Source organism: Rhamphochromis sp. 'chilingali', assembly GCF_963969265.1.
Source record: "Rhamphochromis sp. 'chilingali' genome assembly, chromosome: 7".
NCBI lineage: Eukaryota > Metazoa > Chordata > Actinopteri > Cichliformes > Cichlidae > Rhamphochromis > Rhamphochromis sp. 'chilingali'.
The window spans coordinates 12,881,923-12,902,654 of NC_137934.1; the positions used below are offsets into that span (position 1 = coordinate 12,881,923).

Consider the following 20,732-nt stretch of genomic DNA (forward strand, 5'->3'; position numbering starts at 1 on the left):
AGTCCTGGCTGCACTGTAAGCACCATTAAGATTGCAATATTGAGTTTCTGGGAAAGTTTATTTTGAAGCTATGCCTCTGTCTGCAGAGAGTTTCTGAAGAGCTCTTCTAAACTTTGTTTTAACGTTTGCTAGTAGTTGTCTTTGATTTCATAAGAGATATATCTACCTCTAACTCAATATGAATTTAAGATGTGTATAATATAATTATTTATTAGTTAAAATTAGGTAACAGTATATGTCTTTTTTAAAGGATGTCAATTATCTGAAGGGATCCCTGAAACAGATGCACAGATTCTATGATTTGGAGACTTCACAGTTTAGCCTAAAGTGCAGCATAAAGTACTGTACACCACCTTATAATCAGCTACCAGTACACACAAAAGTTCCACCTACACTTTTGTCTGTTTCACCATGTTGTTTTCATCTTTTACAGATTGCAGAGGGAACAAAGAGCCAACCCCACCCTGTATCTGGAGAGATACAGGTTTGTGACACAAAACTATTACTGTAAATCTGTAATCTGTGTAGATTTAATTCTAAGAGTATAGAATCTGAGTAGATGGATGTTATTTTTGCTAAAATTAGATAGATGCAAGACTAAAATGCAGCCGAATCTATTGTAATTCAGTTGTGTTTCTTTTTGCAGCTTCAAATCCACTATGACAAGCAGCTTGGCAACTTGATAGTTCACGTCCTGCAGGCCAGAAACCTTGCCCCGCGGGATAACAATGGCTACTCCGATCCATTCGTTAAAGTGTATCTCCTGCCAGGGAGAGGGTGAGTTAGTAGTGTTTAGACTGAAAGCACATGTTAAGGATTTCAGAGCTAGAACAAGTAATTAAGTATACAGATTTTCAGAAGCAGTAGCAGCATTCTAGCTAAGATCTTTTTTCCCATCTAGGCTACACAGACAGCCAGTCTGTTAAGCAGTAACTTAGTTTCCATTCATTTTAAAATCGATGTACAATTGATTTTGGCTTATCATGACATCATTCAATGTGCAACACATGGATGTTTCTGATATGAACTCCATGTGCTACTATGCATAAGGTCGTCTTTTATTTTGACATAGTATAAGTCCAAAACTCAGCAGCCCATTTCTTTTGCTCCCGAATGGCATAAACATTATGTAAATATAATGAGGCACTTGAGTTGCCCCTGTTGATGTGTGTTCCACTGTAGGTGTGAGTGCAGTCAAAATCAATAGCTCTCATATTTACTTGCAATACAATCCAGACTCCTGCTTAAGTCTACTGCTGCCTTTCCCGCTGTGATTGCACTGTAATGCAATTGACTCTCCCACCTTCTCTTCGGCATGAGATGAGGTCCCTCGAGAGAGTGTTTTTTGTTTTTTTCCAGGGATCATTTCAGATAAAAGTAATAATATACTGTAGCTGTGGGGTTTTTAGCTGCCACTCTCACACGCCTTCGGGTTGACTCATGCACCGATGCCACTGTGAGTTATGAACGGGTTTGGGGCTATGCTAAAGAAACTGAGAGAATGGCAGCCACAAGCCCTACGGCCACTTTAAAGTGGTTATGGAAACATGCACACTTAAAGGCATGTGTGCACATACTCGTGTATACCCTGTGTGTGTATACATGGAATCTCACAGCTATCAATGCCAGCTGCAATCCATAGAGAGGCTTTTCAGTTGCATCGCAGGTCTTCTGGCAACTACGTGGGACAGCGTCTCAATACTGAGAAGCCAGAAAAAAAACAGTGGGTTTTATTTTGTTTTACGTAAAACAAATGTTGAGCCTTCAGCTCTTGCAGCAGAAACTTTAAGAAATAAATCAGACTGCGCGATCTGGCTCATGAGTGACAGATCTCCACTCCGGTTGCCACAAGATCTGTCACGTGACCTGGGAGTCCTCTCAGCACACATACATGCAGTCATGTACACACTATAGCAAAATTTCTATCCACCACTGCAGCAGACCGCAGCTTCCTGTTCATGCCCCTTTCTAAAAGGCACACTTGACAAATCACACGCTAAACCTAAGCTAAGTGTAGACTCAATCTCCCCTCACAGTCCACAGACACTTTTTGACCCGCCCCCCACCCTCCCTCTGACTATTGTTTCTGTATGTTGTTCTCTATATTTAATGCATGCTGGACCCCCTCAGTCAGGTCATGGTTGTCCAGAATGCCAGGTATGTGACTTGCCCACTTTGGCACTTTGGTTCTGTTTTGGTTGATAATTAGTTGTCACTTTGGTTAAGGCAAAAAAAGAGCAAGGTTAATTTCTCTCTGGAAGTTTATTGATAAAAGTCACTTAGTTCAGTCCTACTAACTCCCTTCAACCTGAATATATTTCCCTTAGTATCCATTATTTCATGATACTCTCTTTGGATGCCCCAGATATTATTATTTTACCATCTGTTTTCCTTACTACATATAAACTAGTAGTCCCCTGTGTTGTTTTCAGAGTTAACTGTTGTCTTTTTCTGGTAGATGGTCTGTTTTTCCTTTCTAACCATCGTAATTTGAAACCCTAACATCGGCCCCAATACCCTAGATTTTGACCCTGTTTTGTTATTAAAATCCCTCAGTAATATCCTACATTGTGCCCTGACATCATAATGTACCCTCAGTGCCCTGCATCCACATCCAGTGTACACTATTATTTTGCCCTACGGCCAATTCATACCATTGTTGTCCAGTATAGAGTAGATTGTCCCTGTCTTTTCCAACCTAACTCTTCCAAACTTACTCATATGCTACAGTCTGAACTCAAACCCTACACACTGCAAAAATATCCATGTCAACAAGTCATTTATTGATGCCCAGCATAACTTTTTCATGTGAAATATCTTAACTCAGAATAGGTAAAAAAAAAACATTTGGTATACGGTCATTACATTTGTTTTTGTCACTGGGACTATTGGTGCTTTTCTTCTTACTGGAGACCTGAAACATTTGTTCTTTCAATGCATAAAAATTCTGTGAAACTAAATGACTTGATGGGCATTGAAATGGACTTTTTTGCAGCACACCCTGACATCATACCCTGCTATCCATGCACATAGGCCCATACATTGTTACCATCCAAACAATGTGCATCACATTCATTCTTTTCCCTCTACTGTGACATTGTGCCCTACTCCAGTATCTTCTGCTCCCTGCAATGCGTAGGTTCACTGACACGCATGTTATTTGCATACATGTCGTTGACCAAGTGTGTGTTGCTGTGATGTGTTCCCCCCAGTGCTGAAAACAAGAGGAAGACCAAACACGCAGGCAAGACTATCAACCCTGAGTGGAACCAAACTGTCATCTATAAGAACATCCACCTGGAACAGGTACTGTGTGGTCAGAGACACTTGATTACACTAAAACAGTTTGAGCCTAGTTTGAGCCACTGAGCTGGGCCTCACTGTACTGTGGTGTTGGTGCTTTTTGGAGAATTATTAATTTAATTATCTGACAAATACAGTAATATGACTCACTTTGGGGCAGGGATAGCTCAGTAGGTAAAGTGGTCGCCCCATGATCGGAAGGTCGGCGGTTCGAATCCACTTAACGGCTACCCTGAGGTACCCCTGAGCAAGGTACCGTCCCTACACACTGCTCCCCGGGCGCCTGCTTAGTGGGCTGCCCACTGCTTCACAGAGTGAATGGGTCAAATGCAGAGAAAAACAAGTAATTTCCCCATGGGGATCAATAAAGTATCCATTATTATTATTATTATTATTATTATTATTATTATTTGTGTAATTGGGATTAATCATACCAACAATGTTTCCAAAACTTTTGTCTCCCAGCTTTGATTCTGTGTCTTTGCAGTGCACATATACAGTATCTGTACCATTTTTTTTAACTGTATGCAACCTGCTAACCAAGCTTGCTAACATTAGCTGATAACTTTGCTCTTTACTCTCACATCCAGATATAATTAGAAAGAAAATACAATCAACATATATTGCTTCCTTACATGCTGCTCTTTATACTCTAAATGGTTGGGTGGCGGTGCCTCTTTTATATACAGTCTATTATTCACGCATGGTATTGATATTACTGTCTTAATGCTAATATTTTGCTTTGTTTAAATGTTTTAGGGTTTTTTCTAAGCAAACACAATTGCATCAGCATGATAACATCATAAGCTGGAGGTGTCTTCATCATGAGCTTGTTAGCATGCCCTGCCAAAGTACAGAGTAACAAAACCACTAGTATAGCTATAGACTCAAGCAACATGTGAACCGACACTATGAGCTCAGACACTCAAAAATGTTATTGTTATCTTACGCTGTTTTTTTTTAATGGCATTTTTCTATAACTCTGTAATAGTTCATATATGAATGGACAAATAAGAAAGCCCTCAACTGATTAATTTCCAGATTGAAAATAACAAAAAACTGCAGCACAATATATTGCTTTTTTTTTACTGCTTCTGTGCCAACCTGTCATCGTTGCCACTGGTTTTCAGCGGAGCAGATGGATGTATCGCTGAGATTTATTATATCTGTTTAGATCCCATTTTAGATTCAGTGAGCCTGTATCAATCACAGCAAAACTGCCAACTTCTGTCGCCGTTTCTATTCGTTTTTTGGCTGCTTGAAGGCGTGAAACTGCTTTAACTTTAGCTTGAAACTTGAAACTTTTTTATGAACTCTTCAACTGTGTGTACATTTTAGCTTAAGAAGAAGACTTTGGAGGTGAGCGTGTGGGACTATGACAAGGGCTCCTCTAATGATTTCTTGGGGGAGGTAAGCTCCTTTGATATTATATTTTATACATATATGAATCCATAAAGGTTTTCTATAACTTTTAAAAACTTTTCTATTTGCTTGTAGGTGCTTATTGATCTGTCCAACACTGCCCAGCTGGACAACATCCCGCGGTGGCTCCCTCTCAAGGAGCAGAGCGAGGGGGACCACCACAGACGCTCGCACTCAGGCCAGGGTCGTCACAGTTCTTCTAAACCCTCCTCACAGCACTCCTCCCCTAAAACCACTGGTTCCTCGCATGATAATCAGGATTCCCCAAAATCATCTGTCATCAAGAGTCGAAGCCATGGGATCTTTCCAGATCCGGCCAAGGGTAGGACACGATGTATTCCCCTCACCTCGAATTAATCACCATCTTCCCCTAACAACACTCTGCTGCTTCTCTGCTGTTTCCTCGTCTCTGTAGTCTGTTCTTCTTTATCCCTTTCTTTCTCTTTTTTGCTTTCTTCCTGTCACTGCTCTCTCTATTTCTACCTCTACCTCTGTCCATTTTCTCTTTACAGTCTTGTCTCCTTTATTACCGCCACCTTCCTCTAGTCATTTTTGCACCCATTCTAGCTTTCGCTTCATGCTTTTTGCTTTCTCGTGGTCTGTTTTCTTGGTTGCCATGATGTCACCCTGCTTAGAGGCCTTGCCTTAGCTTCCCTCTATCTTTCTCCTAACACAGAGGGCAACATGGCCGTGGAAGGCTTTGAATGCTAGTTAAAAAATAACCTCAAAGTAACATCAAATTTAATGAGCACGATAGACTATAAGACACACTGGCTAGATTCAGTATCTCACTAGCCAGCAACTCAGCTCGTTGTGAGTGGTGCGCAACAGGTGACAACCACTAAGAAAAGCAAAAGGTAGCCTTTTTTTTGGTAATTTGGTGAATCTGGTTGTTTTAGACACACAGGTGCCCTCTATCGAGAAATCTCACAGTAGCCCTGGCACATCGAAGCCTTCCCCGTCCGAGGGCCAGAGCCAAAGCCACAGCCACGGACACAGCCAACACTCTCGCTCACACGGCGCTTCACGCTCCAGCAAAAGCGCAGCACGACAGCACCATCAGGAAAGCCTCAATGGAAGCAGAGGAGGCGCTGCCGTAGCAACGGGCGATGCCCAACAGCAGTCACAGCAGCAGCCGCCACAACGCCTCCAACCAAGTAAACCAAGACGCAAATAAAGCCTACGCAGCATGGCCTCCTCGCACTCATCTGTTCTACCTTTTGTTGAGTTTTTTTTTTTTCCCGTTCCTTTATTTCCTTTTCCTTACTTAGTTTCCCCTCACTCCTCACACTCTCTGGTTCTCTTCAGCATTGTATCCACAGTGTGTCAACCTTTCATGGCTTCTCTTCTGTATGTATTCACAAGTGTCAGCAGCCAGCACCTCACCTGTAAGGTAGCACACTGTCTTTGACCCTTACTTATTTTGACCTCCTTCCAAATACGCATAATGCTAGCTAATAAGTATCCAGTTCTAACTATTTAAAATCCTATTAGTGTTAAAAAATATGTAATAAAGAGGCTTAAATGTACTTTAATGGAGTTAAACTTAAATATTAGCTTTCGTTTTGACTGACATTAGCTTTTAATTTTAAGATGACAGTGTAAACAGTAGTAAATAAATGAAACAGAAAAAAGCAGATTTGCACAAGATGTTCAAACGAGCTTGGCGATAATGTCAGAGCAGCTCGCTCTAATGATGAAAGATTACTGATAAAACAGTTTCGTAACAGAGGACAGTTCATCAGGAAAATAATTCTTCAGAATTCAGAAAATGACTTTTGCTGCCTGCTAGAACTTAAATCATTTCATTTAACTGATCCGACTTTAAAACCGAAGACAGTTGCAGTCCCCTCCCTTATATCATTTACCTATTTGGATTTTTACTTTGATTTTATTATTATTATTATTTATTTTTATTTTTTGAGTTCTGTATAATTTCCTTTTTTGTTAACAAACAACGACCAGCTTTTCTGAAGCTCCTCCACCGAGATGGCTGTGCATGCAGTCCGCTACACCCACCCTCCCAACCCTTTTTTTTCTGTTTAAACAACTACCGGACCCACGATGCACCTCAGTAGATGCTGCACGCCCCACCCAATAGTGATGTGGGAGGGGCACTGCACACTGTGGCTGCATGTGATTGACAGTCAAGCTGGTTGCCATGATGAAGATAAACCGCTCTCTGAATCTCCATCTCGCTCCTCCCTCCTTCTAATTTGAATTCCAACACCATGACCTTTGTTTCCCGGCGTTGACCCCTTGACATCGTGCCTGTGAAACTAAACTCATCCAGGCCAAAGAGGCCGCCTCTCACTGAGGCACCAGAGACACAGCGTAGTGGGCGTGCTCACCATTCAGAGAGCCCAGTCTGACTGGCTGCCTGCCCTGCCATCGATTGTGTCGGCCAAAGGGAGCAGAGCAGACGGCAGACACCTGACCCTCAGGAAAGCCGTGTCAGAAGAGAGGCCGCAGAGCACCGGAGGTGAGAGTTTGCCCAAGAGTCTCCTCTCTGTCGTGTGACTGAAGCACAGATGGAGCAAGGATAGAAAGAGAGAGTGAGAGAAAGAGAGGATGCAGTACTACTAACGCACACCTGCAGAAAGAAAGAGGGGAATATTCATAAAAGAGACAGGAAGATAGAGAGAAAGTTGCACTCAGCCACATCACCACAGATTCATGCACACACGGCACACACTTTTCTTGAAGGCCACCGACACAGTTCACTAATACCAGGAAGTCAATATCCAAAACTGTGAGATGAGTCATTGAATGTTAACACTTTGCCACTGCCACATCTGCTGCATCATTAAACTGTTATTAGTGAGCTTTTTCGCAATCCGGCATTGATGCCGTGTCGAGTGGCTTGAAAGAAAAACGTGTCGGCATGGATCCTCTCGTGCACCGCATCCACGCATCTTACTTCATTCATACTCTTATCACACTGCCTGATCAGCAGTTTGAGAGCAAAAAAGCTAAAACATTGAAAATCATCTAAAATATCCTGCATTAAACAGTTAAAAAGATTATAAAGAGACAGTCGTAAACATTCTTTAAAGTCCCGAAAATATGAAACTGAAGCACACTGAGGCAGTTTCACTTAAACTTGAGGAATCGGAACGCGATTCTTATTTCATGTAGACGACTAACGATGTCAGTGGAGTCTTCGTGTCTCTTGTTTAGTCTGCATAAACATATACATGTGATATCGCTCTGGTTCTATGTGTGCGTTTTAAGTTTTAAATTTTAAATGTGACTTTTTACTGTCTTGTCTTTGCCGAGAGAAAGATGTCTGTCCATGTGCTTTCAGTGTTTGTGTGCTATTCATTGCGATCCAGTCCTGTGTGCTTTAAAGTAGCTTTCTCTTTGACTTTAGCAAAAACTTTTCAAGTTTTATAGCAGATTTCCACTGCTGCAAATAAGTAATGCTACCTGGCCCATGTTTTTTTTTTCTTTTTTTAATTATTGGAACCAACCGAGGAGGGGAAGGGGCAATTTTTCTTTCTTTGTCTTTGTCGTGATGGGTGTGGTGATATCTATGCACAGCTCGGTCAACCTACAAATCAGGAGATGCCCCGGTCACAGCAGCCTCGTTAGATAGTGGCTTGAGCGGCAGCGCCTACAGCCTACTGGACGAGGAAGCAGAGGCAAACGAGGTGGACAGTGCTATCTTCCAAGTGCCCCGATTGTGAGTCAATTTATTTATCCCACAAAGAGCGGCATTTTAGCATTTTAAACATGTTAATTTGCTTAACTATTCCTCGCTGTACTAAAGATATACTGTACTACATTGTAATATGCTATGCACTTAAATAATTTATATATTTTTTTCTCTTCCTCAGTGGAAAGATCCCAAATGGCACAGATGTGATAAAATCATCACTGGGACACAGTGACACTGAAGGTTGGGCATGTATCTGTTATACAGTAAATGTTTTTTGTGTGTGTTTTTGGTGTATTCATTACAACATTCATGACAGGATTATCTAAGAGTGCAATTAGCAAATGGCTCCTAAAGTTTGCATGACCAACATTTAAACTAGTCCCTTGATGTTATGTGCCATAAAGGGGTTGGACATGGTAGGCAGCTACTGACAGGTAGCATTTAAATAGGCTCACCTGGTATTAAATGGGCTCAAACGGTATCAAGAAAAGTGCCCTATGCCATTTCACCACATCAGCCTGAACCATTGATATAAGCACACACTACATCGATACTTTTATCTTGATTCTGACCCTGCGGTCTAAATGTTGCGCCAGATATCAAGACACACCAGTCAAATTAGGCAATATTTTTCCAATCTTTTGTCCAATTGTGTGCAAATTGTAGCCTCAGTTTCCGGTTCTTAGCAGGCAGCTGAGTGGCAGTCGGTGTGGTCTTCTGATGCTGTAACCCATCTCCTTCAAGGTTGGATGTTTTGTGCTTTCACACAAACATCCAACCTTGGAGAAGATGCTCTTCTGCATACCTTGGTTGTCACAAGTCGTTGTTTGAGTTATTGGTGCCCTAACTATCACCTTAAAGCAGTCTGGTTATTGTCCTCTGAACTCTGGAATCAACAAGCTTTTTTTCCCAAAGAATTGCTGCTCACTGGATATTTTTGTCCTTTTCTGGCCATTTTCTATAAATCCTAGAGATGTTTGTGTTTGAAAATCCCAGTAGATCTAAACTACTCAGACCAGGCTGTCTGGCACCAACAACGCCACATTCAGAGACACATAAATCCCCTTTCTTCTCCATTCTTGATGCTCAGTTTCAACTTCAGTGGGTTGCCCTTTACCATGTTTGCCATGTGGCTAAATGCACTGAGTTGATGCCATGTGATTGGCTAATTAGATATTTATATGAGCGAGCAGCTGAACAGGTGTACCTAACAAAGTTGCTGGGGAGTGTATATATTTTATAACTGCTCACAATAGTTACTCATCCAATTTTAAGTCAGCTCTATTGGTCTATTATATGATTTCTTACTCCTTCTTATGTTGTAATTTGGCTTACGACATACCACACTGTAATTATGACACTGTAATTTTAAATGGACTTATTTTATCTTTTTATCGTTTCACCATCTGCGCTCTGTCTTTTTGTGCCACTGGATTTCTCACTTTTCATCACTTCAGAAGACATTACATCCACTGATTTAACCAAATCCCTGCCTGTATATGACTATATAGTCAACCTTAAACCCCAGACTTCATCCTAAATTGTAAAGATTTATGTTATTGTCCTGAGAAAGGAGCTGCTTCCCCACAATGTAACTGTGTAAACAGATTTATGTCCCCACAACATGGGTAATAAAAGTGCACTTACACACAGCCTACATTTGCCAGGGACTTGTTGACCCAGCTTTCACAACTGCCACTTCCATTCAGTTGCCAAGGCAACTAGAGGCCAGGCAAGGCTCATCATAACTTCTCCTTGTCCTTGTTAAATCAATAAATGTGATTGCTCGCAGACCATGTCAGATATTAGTCATCGCATTCACACACTTTGTGCTCTGTAGAGTACGTCCACTTTGAAAGATGCCACATTTAAAATAATTGTAATAATCGAGCTTATACCCATCCTTATTTTCTTAAATTAGCTCTAAAGCCCTTCCTATTTTCAGTAGCTTTTAACTTGAGGTCTAATAGTTTGCTGAAGTTCACTGTAAATACATCCTATTGCTCTTTTATTTGACTTTTTTCTTTTTTACCCATTTAGAAGGTGCCTGGAAAGCACCTCTGTTGTTTTAAAATGTGCCATATAAATAAGGTTAACTTGACTAGTGCATATTTAGCTTCATGTGTGTATGCATTTAGGTAAGACTCAGGTAATGGGAGAGATAAAGATCGCTTTGAAGAAGGAAATGAAGACGGAAGGTGAACACCTGGTCCTTGAGATTCTTCAGTGTCGTAACATCACCTACAAGTTCAAGACTCCAGATCACCTGCCTGGTAACTGAAAATACCTGATCTATGCACATGACCGAACCAATGCCAAGCTAAAGTACACCAACTGAGCAAGCTGTTGTGACATATCACTTATTGTCATCCATTCTGTCAAGAATCGTGTTTTAGGAAGAGGAAGGTGAAAGAGAGGAAAAAGTATATTTACAGAGAGTTTCCATGATACGCATAATTTATATCGCATTTAACAGCTGGGAAGCCCACACAAATATGTGTTCTGGCATCTAGCTTCCCTTCAAATGTTTGCCAGTTTTATAGCAGTAGAACAACTGGTGTTGCAATAAAGTGTTTCCCAGCCCACGTAGAGCATTTAACCCTTAAGTAATATGTACTGTATATGTGTAAGGCTAAAAAAGAGACTGTAAAGGCTCACTAATGACACATAAGCCTGGGCAAATAAGATGTGGGATGTGCCATTTATGAGTTATATTTGACAGAAACTGTGTAGTTCGAGTAGTAGCATACATTACAGTATGTAACTCCCTTTAATTGAAAATTAATTAAAGTGTTAAAAAAATACAAATAGCTTCATTAGAGTACAATCGTATGCTATTTAGCCTTTAAAGATTGCTCTGTGCATTATTATTTAGAAACATTGGATAAATGCGTTGGGAGTTATATAGCACAATTACATGAATCTTTCTGCTGATATAATGCAGATTGTTGCCCACACTGCCTCTGCTTGTAGTATTTACTTCCTTAATACCCAAGCTGCCGGCCACTTGCTTGATTTGCATTTGCTACCAGATGGGACCTGCACAAAAGGCTTTATTTCAGCTGAGAATACACTGTCACTCTGCAGTACAGAATCTTGCTCGGTGTTTCATAATGGTAACACTTTATAGTTATGACAGTTATATAAACTATTTATATGTTATATAAAAGTATCGTTTTCAGTGCAGCTGTGTTCGCTATAGACACCCAGTGTCAGAATTCGAAGAATTGGGAGTCACACTCAAAAAGGCAGATTGAAGCAACAAAAGCCATCTTATTGCACTGATACAGAGAACACAAAGTCCAAAACAAACCATCGGGAATCCAAAGTAATCACAGAAATATGCAAGTGAACCACACTGTGAAAGAGAGCAGATGCTGAGGCAAAAATAAAGGGAAGGCATGGCTATTAGTACACAAAGGGGTAATCAGGGAAGTGGACACAGGAGGGTAACGAGAAAGCAGGGAAGTGAAACTAAAAGCAGGTTGCAAGAAACAACTGTCAGAGGAAAACAGGAAATTATTTAAAAGATATCTGCTTAAATCCTGAAATATGATACAGAAGGAAAGGATCAAGCCTTTATTTACAAGCTTGAAACTGAAAAAAAAAGGCACATTTTTATTGCACTAATAAAAAGTTATTAAAGATATATGTTCTTAATCCCTAATCCTAAGTGGAAAAATAGGACGGAACTAAATAAACCTTTTAAAAAATACCTAAAACAAATGATTATAGGAAGACATTTTCCTGCAGATGTCAGAAGTCACACTCAGAGAAATCGCATACTTTGTTTTGTTTTGCTTTGTTTCTGTCCACAGATCTTTATGTGAAGCTCTACGTGGTGAATATCGCCACCCAGAAAAGGATCATCAAGAAGAAGACCAGGGTTTGTCGCCACGACCGTGAGCCGTCCTTTAATGAGACCTTCCGCTTCTGCATGAACCCCACCGGACACGCGCTACAGGTAATCCACACAAAGTGTATGTTCACAGTCACATGCCACGTTAGCATCCCATTAAGCACGTACAAAACTGCTGCTTTTTGTTCTTTCCAGCTATTCCTGGTGTCCAACGGTGGCAAATTTGTGAAGAAGACCTTAATAGGCGAGGCCTACGTGTGGCTGGATAAAGTTGATTTACGCAAGCGAGTGGTGAGCTGGCACAAGCTGCTTGCCAGCACTGCCCAGATCCACTCATAGGAGGGGACTCAATCTAAAAGAAATAAGCTTAAGCGGAAAACAGGTTTCTGACATCTGGGTTCCACATCTGGAACGCTGATTCAGTCTTCTGGAAGGTCTGGGCACGGGAAGAGGGGGGATTTTTTTCTTCAACCTTTGTTTCAGGGCTCGCATAGCTTGCTATTTGGAAAAATGCTTTCAGCAAATGATGATATCTGCTCTGATTATGTGAAAAACTTGGAGGAAACCATTATGTGTTTACAGGGAATAAACACATGTTTACAGGACATACAGTGTACAGCAGTGTAGCCAGGACTTAGAAGAAGAACACAGGTGCTGAGTTCAGAGGTCAAGTGCAGAATCAACCAGGTATTACACACTTTATCTCACATACACACACACATGCTCACGACATTGCACACAGTCATTCACACAGAACTTCAAATCTAATAGATACAGGGAATGGACACACTTATAGATTCGAATTGATTTATTTTGACGTGTTATCCATTAAATGTTCTTTAAATGCTCACCCTCGCTTTATTATTGTATTGATTTACAAAGCGTTTTGGGAATGAAATAGTAAAGACTCTGCTATAGAGACCTCTTATTTATTTTTGTATTATGATATTAGCGTAGAGTTCTATGATTTGTCTTCGCCTCAATTATTTAAGTACTTTAACAATCTATTCTGGGAAGGAAGTATATTTTATAATACACTACCTAGCATTCCAGTTCAATACAAAAAAAAATATTGCAAGCATGTTTTTGACTTTATTAACAAAAACTACTTGTTCCCTACCCTTTTAATCTGATTTTTCCCTGATGTTATCCAATGATGACTATTGTTTGATATAGCATCAATATTAATATATATCAAATTGGACATTACATGTTGTGCGCATGAGTCTATCTATTTGGTATGGAGTGCCACATGTTCAACAAAAAAAAAAAAAAAAAAAAAAACACCTCCAAGGTTCACTTTGTATATAGTGAAGTGTCATAGCTGGACATTATTCTACATATATAGATATAGATATATAGATATATATAGATATCTTTATCACAGACAATCAAGTCTTGATGATTGTGGCATAGAGGTTTTATTTATTCATGATGCTGCCCCTTAGAATGTGAGACGTTTACTATATGAGAGTTAAGCATTTCCTCTTTTTCCTTGTAAGATTGGAGCACATTAGAAGTCTTGCATCAGTCTTGCTTTCGTTCGTAAGGGCAGTCAACTCGACGACACTCGCTTTTGTAGTATTTTGCACTTTTTCTGCTTAGAATGTAAAACTAACATCATCATCCTGCTAAATTATTATTTTTTCCACTGGGAAAGTGAGAAACTATAGACCAGGAACTACCCAGAGTTACGATCCTAAGACGCGATGCTGTAACAGTAGCATGATGATGTTTCGTCCCACCTCCACGCGCACTTCATTAAACGCCTATTATGCCCATTATTTCATGAGACAGGTCCTGTACAGGTGTCAAAAGACTGGAAGGCTGGTTCATTTAACATTTTCAGTGAAATATCCGAGTGATTTCTATGCAACATCTACTATATAGCGTAAATAACTGCACCCTGACTTGCCAGAAATATGACACTTGGTTTGAGAGGAAGCATTTCTGTTTATTTTGCACTGCTATGTTTTCATGTCCTCCACGAAATGGTTACTGCTTTAATATGATTTGTTGTTTTCTGTTTGGTTTTTTTATTTACCGTGTGATTTTTTTGTATTGCTATATGAATCTTTATTTATTGCCTGTGAGACAATTTCATATGTTGTATTATATTTGTTTACAGTACATATCAGATGTACAGAGAAATTAGGTTTTTATACACTATGTAGTGCTTGTTTACAATATTTAGAGGGGCCTGAAACTCAGAGAACCAACTTTTTTGCCCTTGTGCACGAACACACGCTCACATTAAAAACGCCAATTCCACGTAGCTATAAATCAAAGGAAGAAAATCGAACATTCCTAGTCATGATTCCTATCTTTGTTTTGCCCTCCCCCTTCAATTTGTTTCATTTTCCAGTAAGTGTATGAATTACCAAAAAAAAGCAACTAAAGAAAACCTTGTAATCAGTGGACTTCACACCTCAAACGTAAGGTGCAACGTGCATTTTTGGTTGCTTTTCTTAACTTTCTATCCATGTGCTCGTGTGTGTGTGTGTGTAGCATCTTCACACCAAGTCCATGCATGTCATTAGCTCTAATGCAGTATCCCTTCCTTTACATGTTATCTGTCTAAATTATCTAAAATTTCTCATAACACACAATGAATTATACAAACACACACACCCAGATGCCATCTCTATCTTCAACCTTGTAAATAAATAGTTTTTTTATACTGGGGTTTGGGGAAGCAATAGGTCTTTTAGCAGTCAAAACTAAACAAAAAACAAACAAAAAAAAGTCGCGTGATCTTAGAAGTAACAGGGAGTTGTTTCTCCTTGGATCGCTGTACAGTGGATAGGCCGAGGGAAGAGCTTCTGTCTGTTTTTAGGGACCCAGATTTACCCGACCCTTTACACCAAACACTAAAAGTTTACCAGAGTCTAACACAGAAGTCTATCTTCACAACTCAAGTAGTTGCAGGAGAATTTAAATGTGCTCACACTGGATGTTGCATGTTTTGTTGGTGGTTCATACTATTTTTGTGTCCGGATATTATTAAAGAAAAAACAAGAATGGTGTAGAGAGAGATATAGAACAAATGTTATAGAGGGGGAAGTTATGAAGAAAACTTATAATTGATGATGTATGCTGAGTGTACAAAGAGTATGCTTGTAAAACCTGTCTGGTTTTTCACTTGTAAGTAAACAGAAAAAAAAAGAAATCTAATGTCATGGTTTTGTGATTGTATACAGGAGGTATTGATAAATTATGCAAAATGTGCTGTAAAAATGGCTGTTGCCCCATGTCTAAATATTAAATATCATATAAATGAAGCATCATTAGCGTGCATTGAGTTTACTGCATATTCCACTGTTAGATAGCACGATTTTATTTTGAACGTAGAAAGTGCAATTTCTGGGAAACTGCAGTGTTTTTATATATATATGTCTGTGTATATATTTCCGGGGGGGGGGGGGGGGGGGGGGGGGGGAGGTTGCATACATGGCTTGCATATGAGGAAGTAACAGAATACAGCCACAAGATGGTGCCATCTGCTATCGTTTTGGCCAGTTGGAGCCCCGTGGTGACGTCCAAGCAAGCCTACGCGAGCCTGCAGTGCTCACACATGTGTCTTCACTTATTACTGATTAGTCTTTTCGTGACTGTGTGGGAGTGTGCAGATGGGGCTTGCTGACAGATCCTTCTGTAGCATCATTTGGTCCGGCTTCATTGTGAGACAAATCAGCACCAGGTGTGTGTATATGTGTGCTCAAGGCTATTTGTTGGTCCTTGATCCCTTTGTATGCATAATGCTAAAATGTGCTATAATAGGATATCTGACATTTGCTCAGATGTGTCTATAATGCTATGTTACTTTCATATATATATATATATATATATATAAAATATAATAATATGGTATACGGTGTTGCACTATGGTAACATATGGTATAATGTGGCATGTAGCAGCACCATATAGCGTGCCCTGTCTGATCCTCCTTGTTAACTCTAATGGTGTCACTACATCAAGTAAGATTAACATAATGTTGTATTCAGTAAGACCATAAGAGCAAAGGAGAAGATGGAATTCCCCCTGTTGGCCGTCAGAAACAAATGCAATTTTAAGATGTAGAATCCTCGCCCATTTTTTATATACAGTCTATGGTATGAGACAAAATTGTGTTAAAAAAAAAACGAAGAACCAAACCTTAAACTGAAGCAAAATGTAACCATCCAAAGAAAGATAGATAGATAGCACACAATGACAAAGATGAAGACTAAACTACACAGCACACCAGGGAGACACTATAAGGCACATATAAGGATGAAAGTAAAATAGGCAGTACCTGACAGCAAAACAAAGAAAGTCATGGAGACAAACAGTAAGACACCAGCAAGCAAGCATGGGGAAAAGGAAACACAATACAACTAAAGATTACAAAGGAGACTGGGAAGTCTGAAAAAAGGTGTCTGACATTCTCCACGGACAGGCTTTTCTCATTAGCTTCACCCGGCAACATCATGAAGAAAAGATTCAGTTGTTCGGCTCAACAACCATGGGTCTGAAATCTTGCTGTACTTTCACCCCTGGAGGGCTGTTCTTTAAAGCCAGGAAACTCTGAAAAAAGCTCAGAGGCGACTAATGAGAATGACAGGTTAGCACTAAAACCTTCTAAAATCAATATACAGTCCACTGACTCATATTTAGTAGATCTGAATTTACTTCATGAGTGATGGTGGAATAATGTGTTTACTGCAACATACAACAACCTAAAAGCATATCCAAATCATAGAAATAATCTGTAACAGTTTTTCATTTTAAAAAATGTTTTAGACTTTTTATACATATGTATATTACACCAACAGGGGGCGTAAGAAATCCATTTTACACAGTCACACAGTTCTCTGTAGTGGAATCCTTTTGGACCTTTGACCTTAAGTATTTCTGAGTTCAAAATAGAGATCCCATAAGCTTAAATGCATTTAAACTTATAAATAACTTACTTATTATTGCATTTTTTCAGGGAGTAGTGCGAGTCTGTGTGTGTCTGTGTGTTTACCGACAGGGGGATGGATCACCTGTGTCAGCACCTGCTGAATGTTGACTCTGCAGCTGAAAAAAAAACACCTGCTTCTGCCAGCTGAGTATGCCACAAAATAATTGTGTGTTGGAAAAATAGAAGACCACCTACAGTTATAATACCTACAACAAAAGAAGGATTTTATCTATTATTTTATAGGAATGAGCGATCTATACAAATGCACAGTAATGAAAAGGTTTAAAAGCTGTAATGAGAGCTGCTACGATTCATGATTTGACGGTGACACTGTCAAAACTACAGGAGGCTGAGCTGGAAGTGATGGAGTTGAAAATACTAAGGTTTTTGTTGTGAGTGACCAGGAGGGGACATGGTTAGATGCAAGTATATCAGAGAGGCATTTCAGGGTGAGTGGTTTGAAGGCAAAGTTAAGGAGGAAAGGGTTGAGATGGTTTGGACAGGTGCAGAGAACGGATAGTAGATATACTGGACAAATGGTTGAAGTTGAAGGTGCCAGGTAGATAGCCAGGAGACAGACAACCCACTGTGGTGACCCCTAAAGGGAGCAGCTGAAAGACAAAGAATATGCAAATGCACAGTAACTATATGGTTAACAGAAAACAAAAATCCTTTCCTCTGTCTACACAAGTACTATTTAATGCTTGGCTTATTGGTGTACAGTGATAGAGAATTGATCAGGCATTTGGTGTTGATGAAACCAAGCCAAAGTTACTGCTGTGAAGCACCTTAATGTTAATTTGTGCCCTAAAAAAGAATTAATTATATATATAAAAAAGCAGATGATGCTAATCAGGTACATAAAGCAAAAAGATGACTAATGTGGGGAACCTTGATCATCGCTGGTGATCTGGTACAATTGTAATCTTTCTGAGAACACCTGTTGCAAACACTACACCAGATATCGCTGAATGGGGCAAAGTGAGCACTAATGAGCCTCAAATTGATCTTTTGGAGAAAAAACTTTAAGTATAGCAGGATACTAAGCTCTTAGCTACTGCATGCTAGAACAAAAGCGTACCCAGTAAGCTTGACAGTTGGCTAATGTTCACATGAAGTATTGTCCGCTATTTAAACTTTGCATATTTGTAGAAGAAGTTCACCTTCAGCCAGAGGTTTCTCCAATTTTACCTTTATGTGCTAAGCTAAGCTAGCCAACTGCTAGCTGTAGCTTAGCTTAAATTTACACAATAATACATTTAGAAAGAAGCCTGGTTCTGTCAAATAATATCCCACAAGTTAAGTTAAGAAGCTTCATAAAGCAAAAATATGCTTTATGTCTACAATTTGTATAGTCTGTAATGCTGCAGCTCTCTGTATAAGTACTTTCCAGAAGTGTTCATGAGAGAAAGATAGAGGACCTTAGATTATATGGTTTGATTAAGTTATGATGTGCTTCTGGCTAAAATTTTCCACAACTTGATCAAATTATGCCAGGCTCTCTCTGCCAGGTTCTTCTCTGGTGTGTACTTTATTCCCTTTATGTCTCCCCTGTTTGTTTCATGTTCCCTGTGATCTCTTTCATATTCCCCCTCTTCATACCGCTTCTCAGTGAGTCCCCCTTTGTTTTCCCCCCTCTCTGATTCTGATAGATCCCTTACATCCTTCGCTTCTAAAGATGTGTTTGTTCCCCTCTTTTGTCTTCAAAGATGTGGCCTGAATCAGATGGTGGCTTGGAAACATTGTGCTGTTGTCCTGCATCTGTGATTCACAGAGCGGTAACTTTGATGAAAACAGAGATCTGACGAGGCGGGATCAGGCAATGTCGTTGGATGCATCAGCTTATGCAAGGTTAGACAGAGGTTACACATCCATCAAATATGCCTTGATCTCCAAAGAGGTGCTGCAAACTTTCACTTGAGATATCACTTGGAAGCACTGCTTCTTTAAGACTTTTGCTGATGGGATAAACTACCCTTGTAACACAGTGGAGGATAAGGGTGCCTAAATTGGAATACTCAAGTAAAATACAGGTATCTACCTTTAATTTTTGCATTGATTGAGTAAATGATCTTAGTTACCACTGCAGAATAGTGTAAAAGAAAGCATCTGGATTGTGATTGAATTTCCATAACCTTGTTCCTAAATTTGTTCTCTTGCTCTGAAATTCACATCTGGTAAAGTCCAGATGTCCAGATGATACACAGACACGGATGTGCTGTCTCTAACCAGTGACTGATGGTAGTGTTTTGATAAGAGGAGACGCCAGCATTTGGACACATGAATGTGAATTGAGAAAGGGATCTTTGCTGGCAAGTGTCAGAAGATGATGTTGTAGATCATGAGCTTTAGCTGCAGCGGTTGTATATGATGCAGAAAACATATGTTAAGATAACTATTAGGATAAGACATTAATCAGAGTCACCTGTTACATATGTGACAGTTTACTGCTCTACATGCATGTGGTCACACGAGTCTTGTCAACAAAAATTCTTTTGAGAATTTGAGTAGGAAAATGTAATTTTTTAGAAAGGATTCAAGATTTTGTGAGTTAAAAAAGAGAACGGGACAGCTAAGACCCTTCATATCTCATCACCTCAGATCCCCCCTGAAGACAGCTTCCCATCACTGGATGCCCAGTTTCACCCCAAGGCCATCCTTTGCTGGGCCATGACTTCTCTTACTGACAGAATAGTTTTCACTAATAGTAATGTGATCAGTCAGTGCACAGAGGGGACCGAGGCTGCCCCTGTCCCAAACGAGACATCATATCACACATACTCTCCGTCACTTCTCTTTCACTGAGTCAACAAGGTGTAACCACTCCAGCCATCACCCGAGACAAGACTGTGGTGCAAGAAAACCAGTGTTGTTTTTTATGGGGTGACCTACAAACGCTGTGTCTCGCAAAGAAGAGGATATTCAAGGAATTTGCAAACACAATCTTTAAGATTATATAAATATCAATAAGTTTGAATCAATCATAAATAAATGATGTGACGTCTCAGGAGAAAATCAGACACTTGCATATACTGTATGCTAACAACAAATAGCATCGCTGTAGAGCAGGGGTAGGCAACTCCAGGCCTCGAGTGCCGGTGTCCTGCAGGTTTTAATCGCACCCTGGGTTAACACACCTGAATCAAATGATTAAGGAGACTTGAAGGAGGAGCTTGGCCATTTGTTATTGTTTTGGGAGATTTCATGCTGCTGTACAGTAACTTCTCATAGACTAGTGCATATCAGACCTAAATAGCAGAGGCACCAGTTGCTATAAATATACAAATATAGAGCAAGACTGGAGGAACAGAATGAAAACACAAAAGGGAATTACCTAATTAATCCAAGGAACACAGAACCCAAACTCAAAGATAATCAAAAATGTTCGAATGAATTTCAAACATAAAAAACCCAAAAGCTTGGGTATAAAATCCAATGATCGTGGCCATGCAACAGCTAGTTCATCTGAAGCTAAGCCTGCGCTGTGCGCACTGACCCTCACGTACGTAGCCAGCATAGCTGTTGGTGTTTTGGTTCCCTA

The 20,732-nt window shown here is 39.9% G+C and overlaps 1 protein-coding gene across 3 annotated transcripts in view; it reads left to right on the forward strand.

Annotated features, from left to right (window-relative positions):
• pcloa (piccolo presynaptic cytomatrix protein a) overlaps positions 1-15,509 on the forward strand; it is a 73,286-nt gene extending 57,777 nt beyond the window's left edge. The window contains exons 15-26 of one of the 3 annotated variants that reach the window (XM_080886129.1): positions 434-484; positions 647-777; positions 2,131-2,157; positions 3,213-3,306; positions 4,642-4,713; positions 4,801-5,047; positions 5,625-5,882; positions 8,269-8,410; positions 8,565-8,626; positions 10,525-10,659; positions 12,205-12,350; positions 12,441-15,509. In XM_080886129.1, the coding sequence (XP_080742255.1) occupies positions 434-484; positions 647-777; positions 2,131-2,157; positions 3,213-3,306; positions 4,642-4,713; positions 4,801-5,047; positions 5,625-5,882; positions 8,269-8,410; positions 8,565-8,626; positions 10,525-10,659; positions 12,205-12,350; positions 12,441-12,584 (1,509 nt within the window). In that variant the 3' untranslated portion in view covers positions 12,585-15,509. The remainder of the gene's footprint in view (positions 1-433; positions 485-646; positions 778-2,130; positions 2,158-3,212; positions 3,307-4,641; positions 4,714-4,800; positions 5,048-5,624; positions 5,883-8,268; positions 8,411-8,564; positions 8,627-10,524; positions 10,660-12,204; positions 12,351-12,440) is intronic. The other 2 variants (XM_080886131.1, XM_080886130.1) reach the window with 2 other exon arrangements.
• The last annotated feature ends 5,223 nt before the right edge of the window (positions 15,510-20,732 follow it).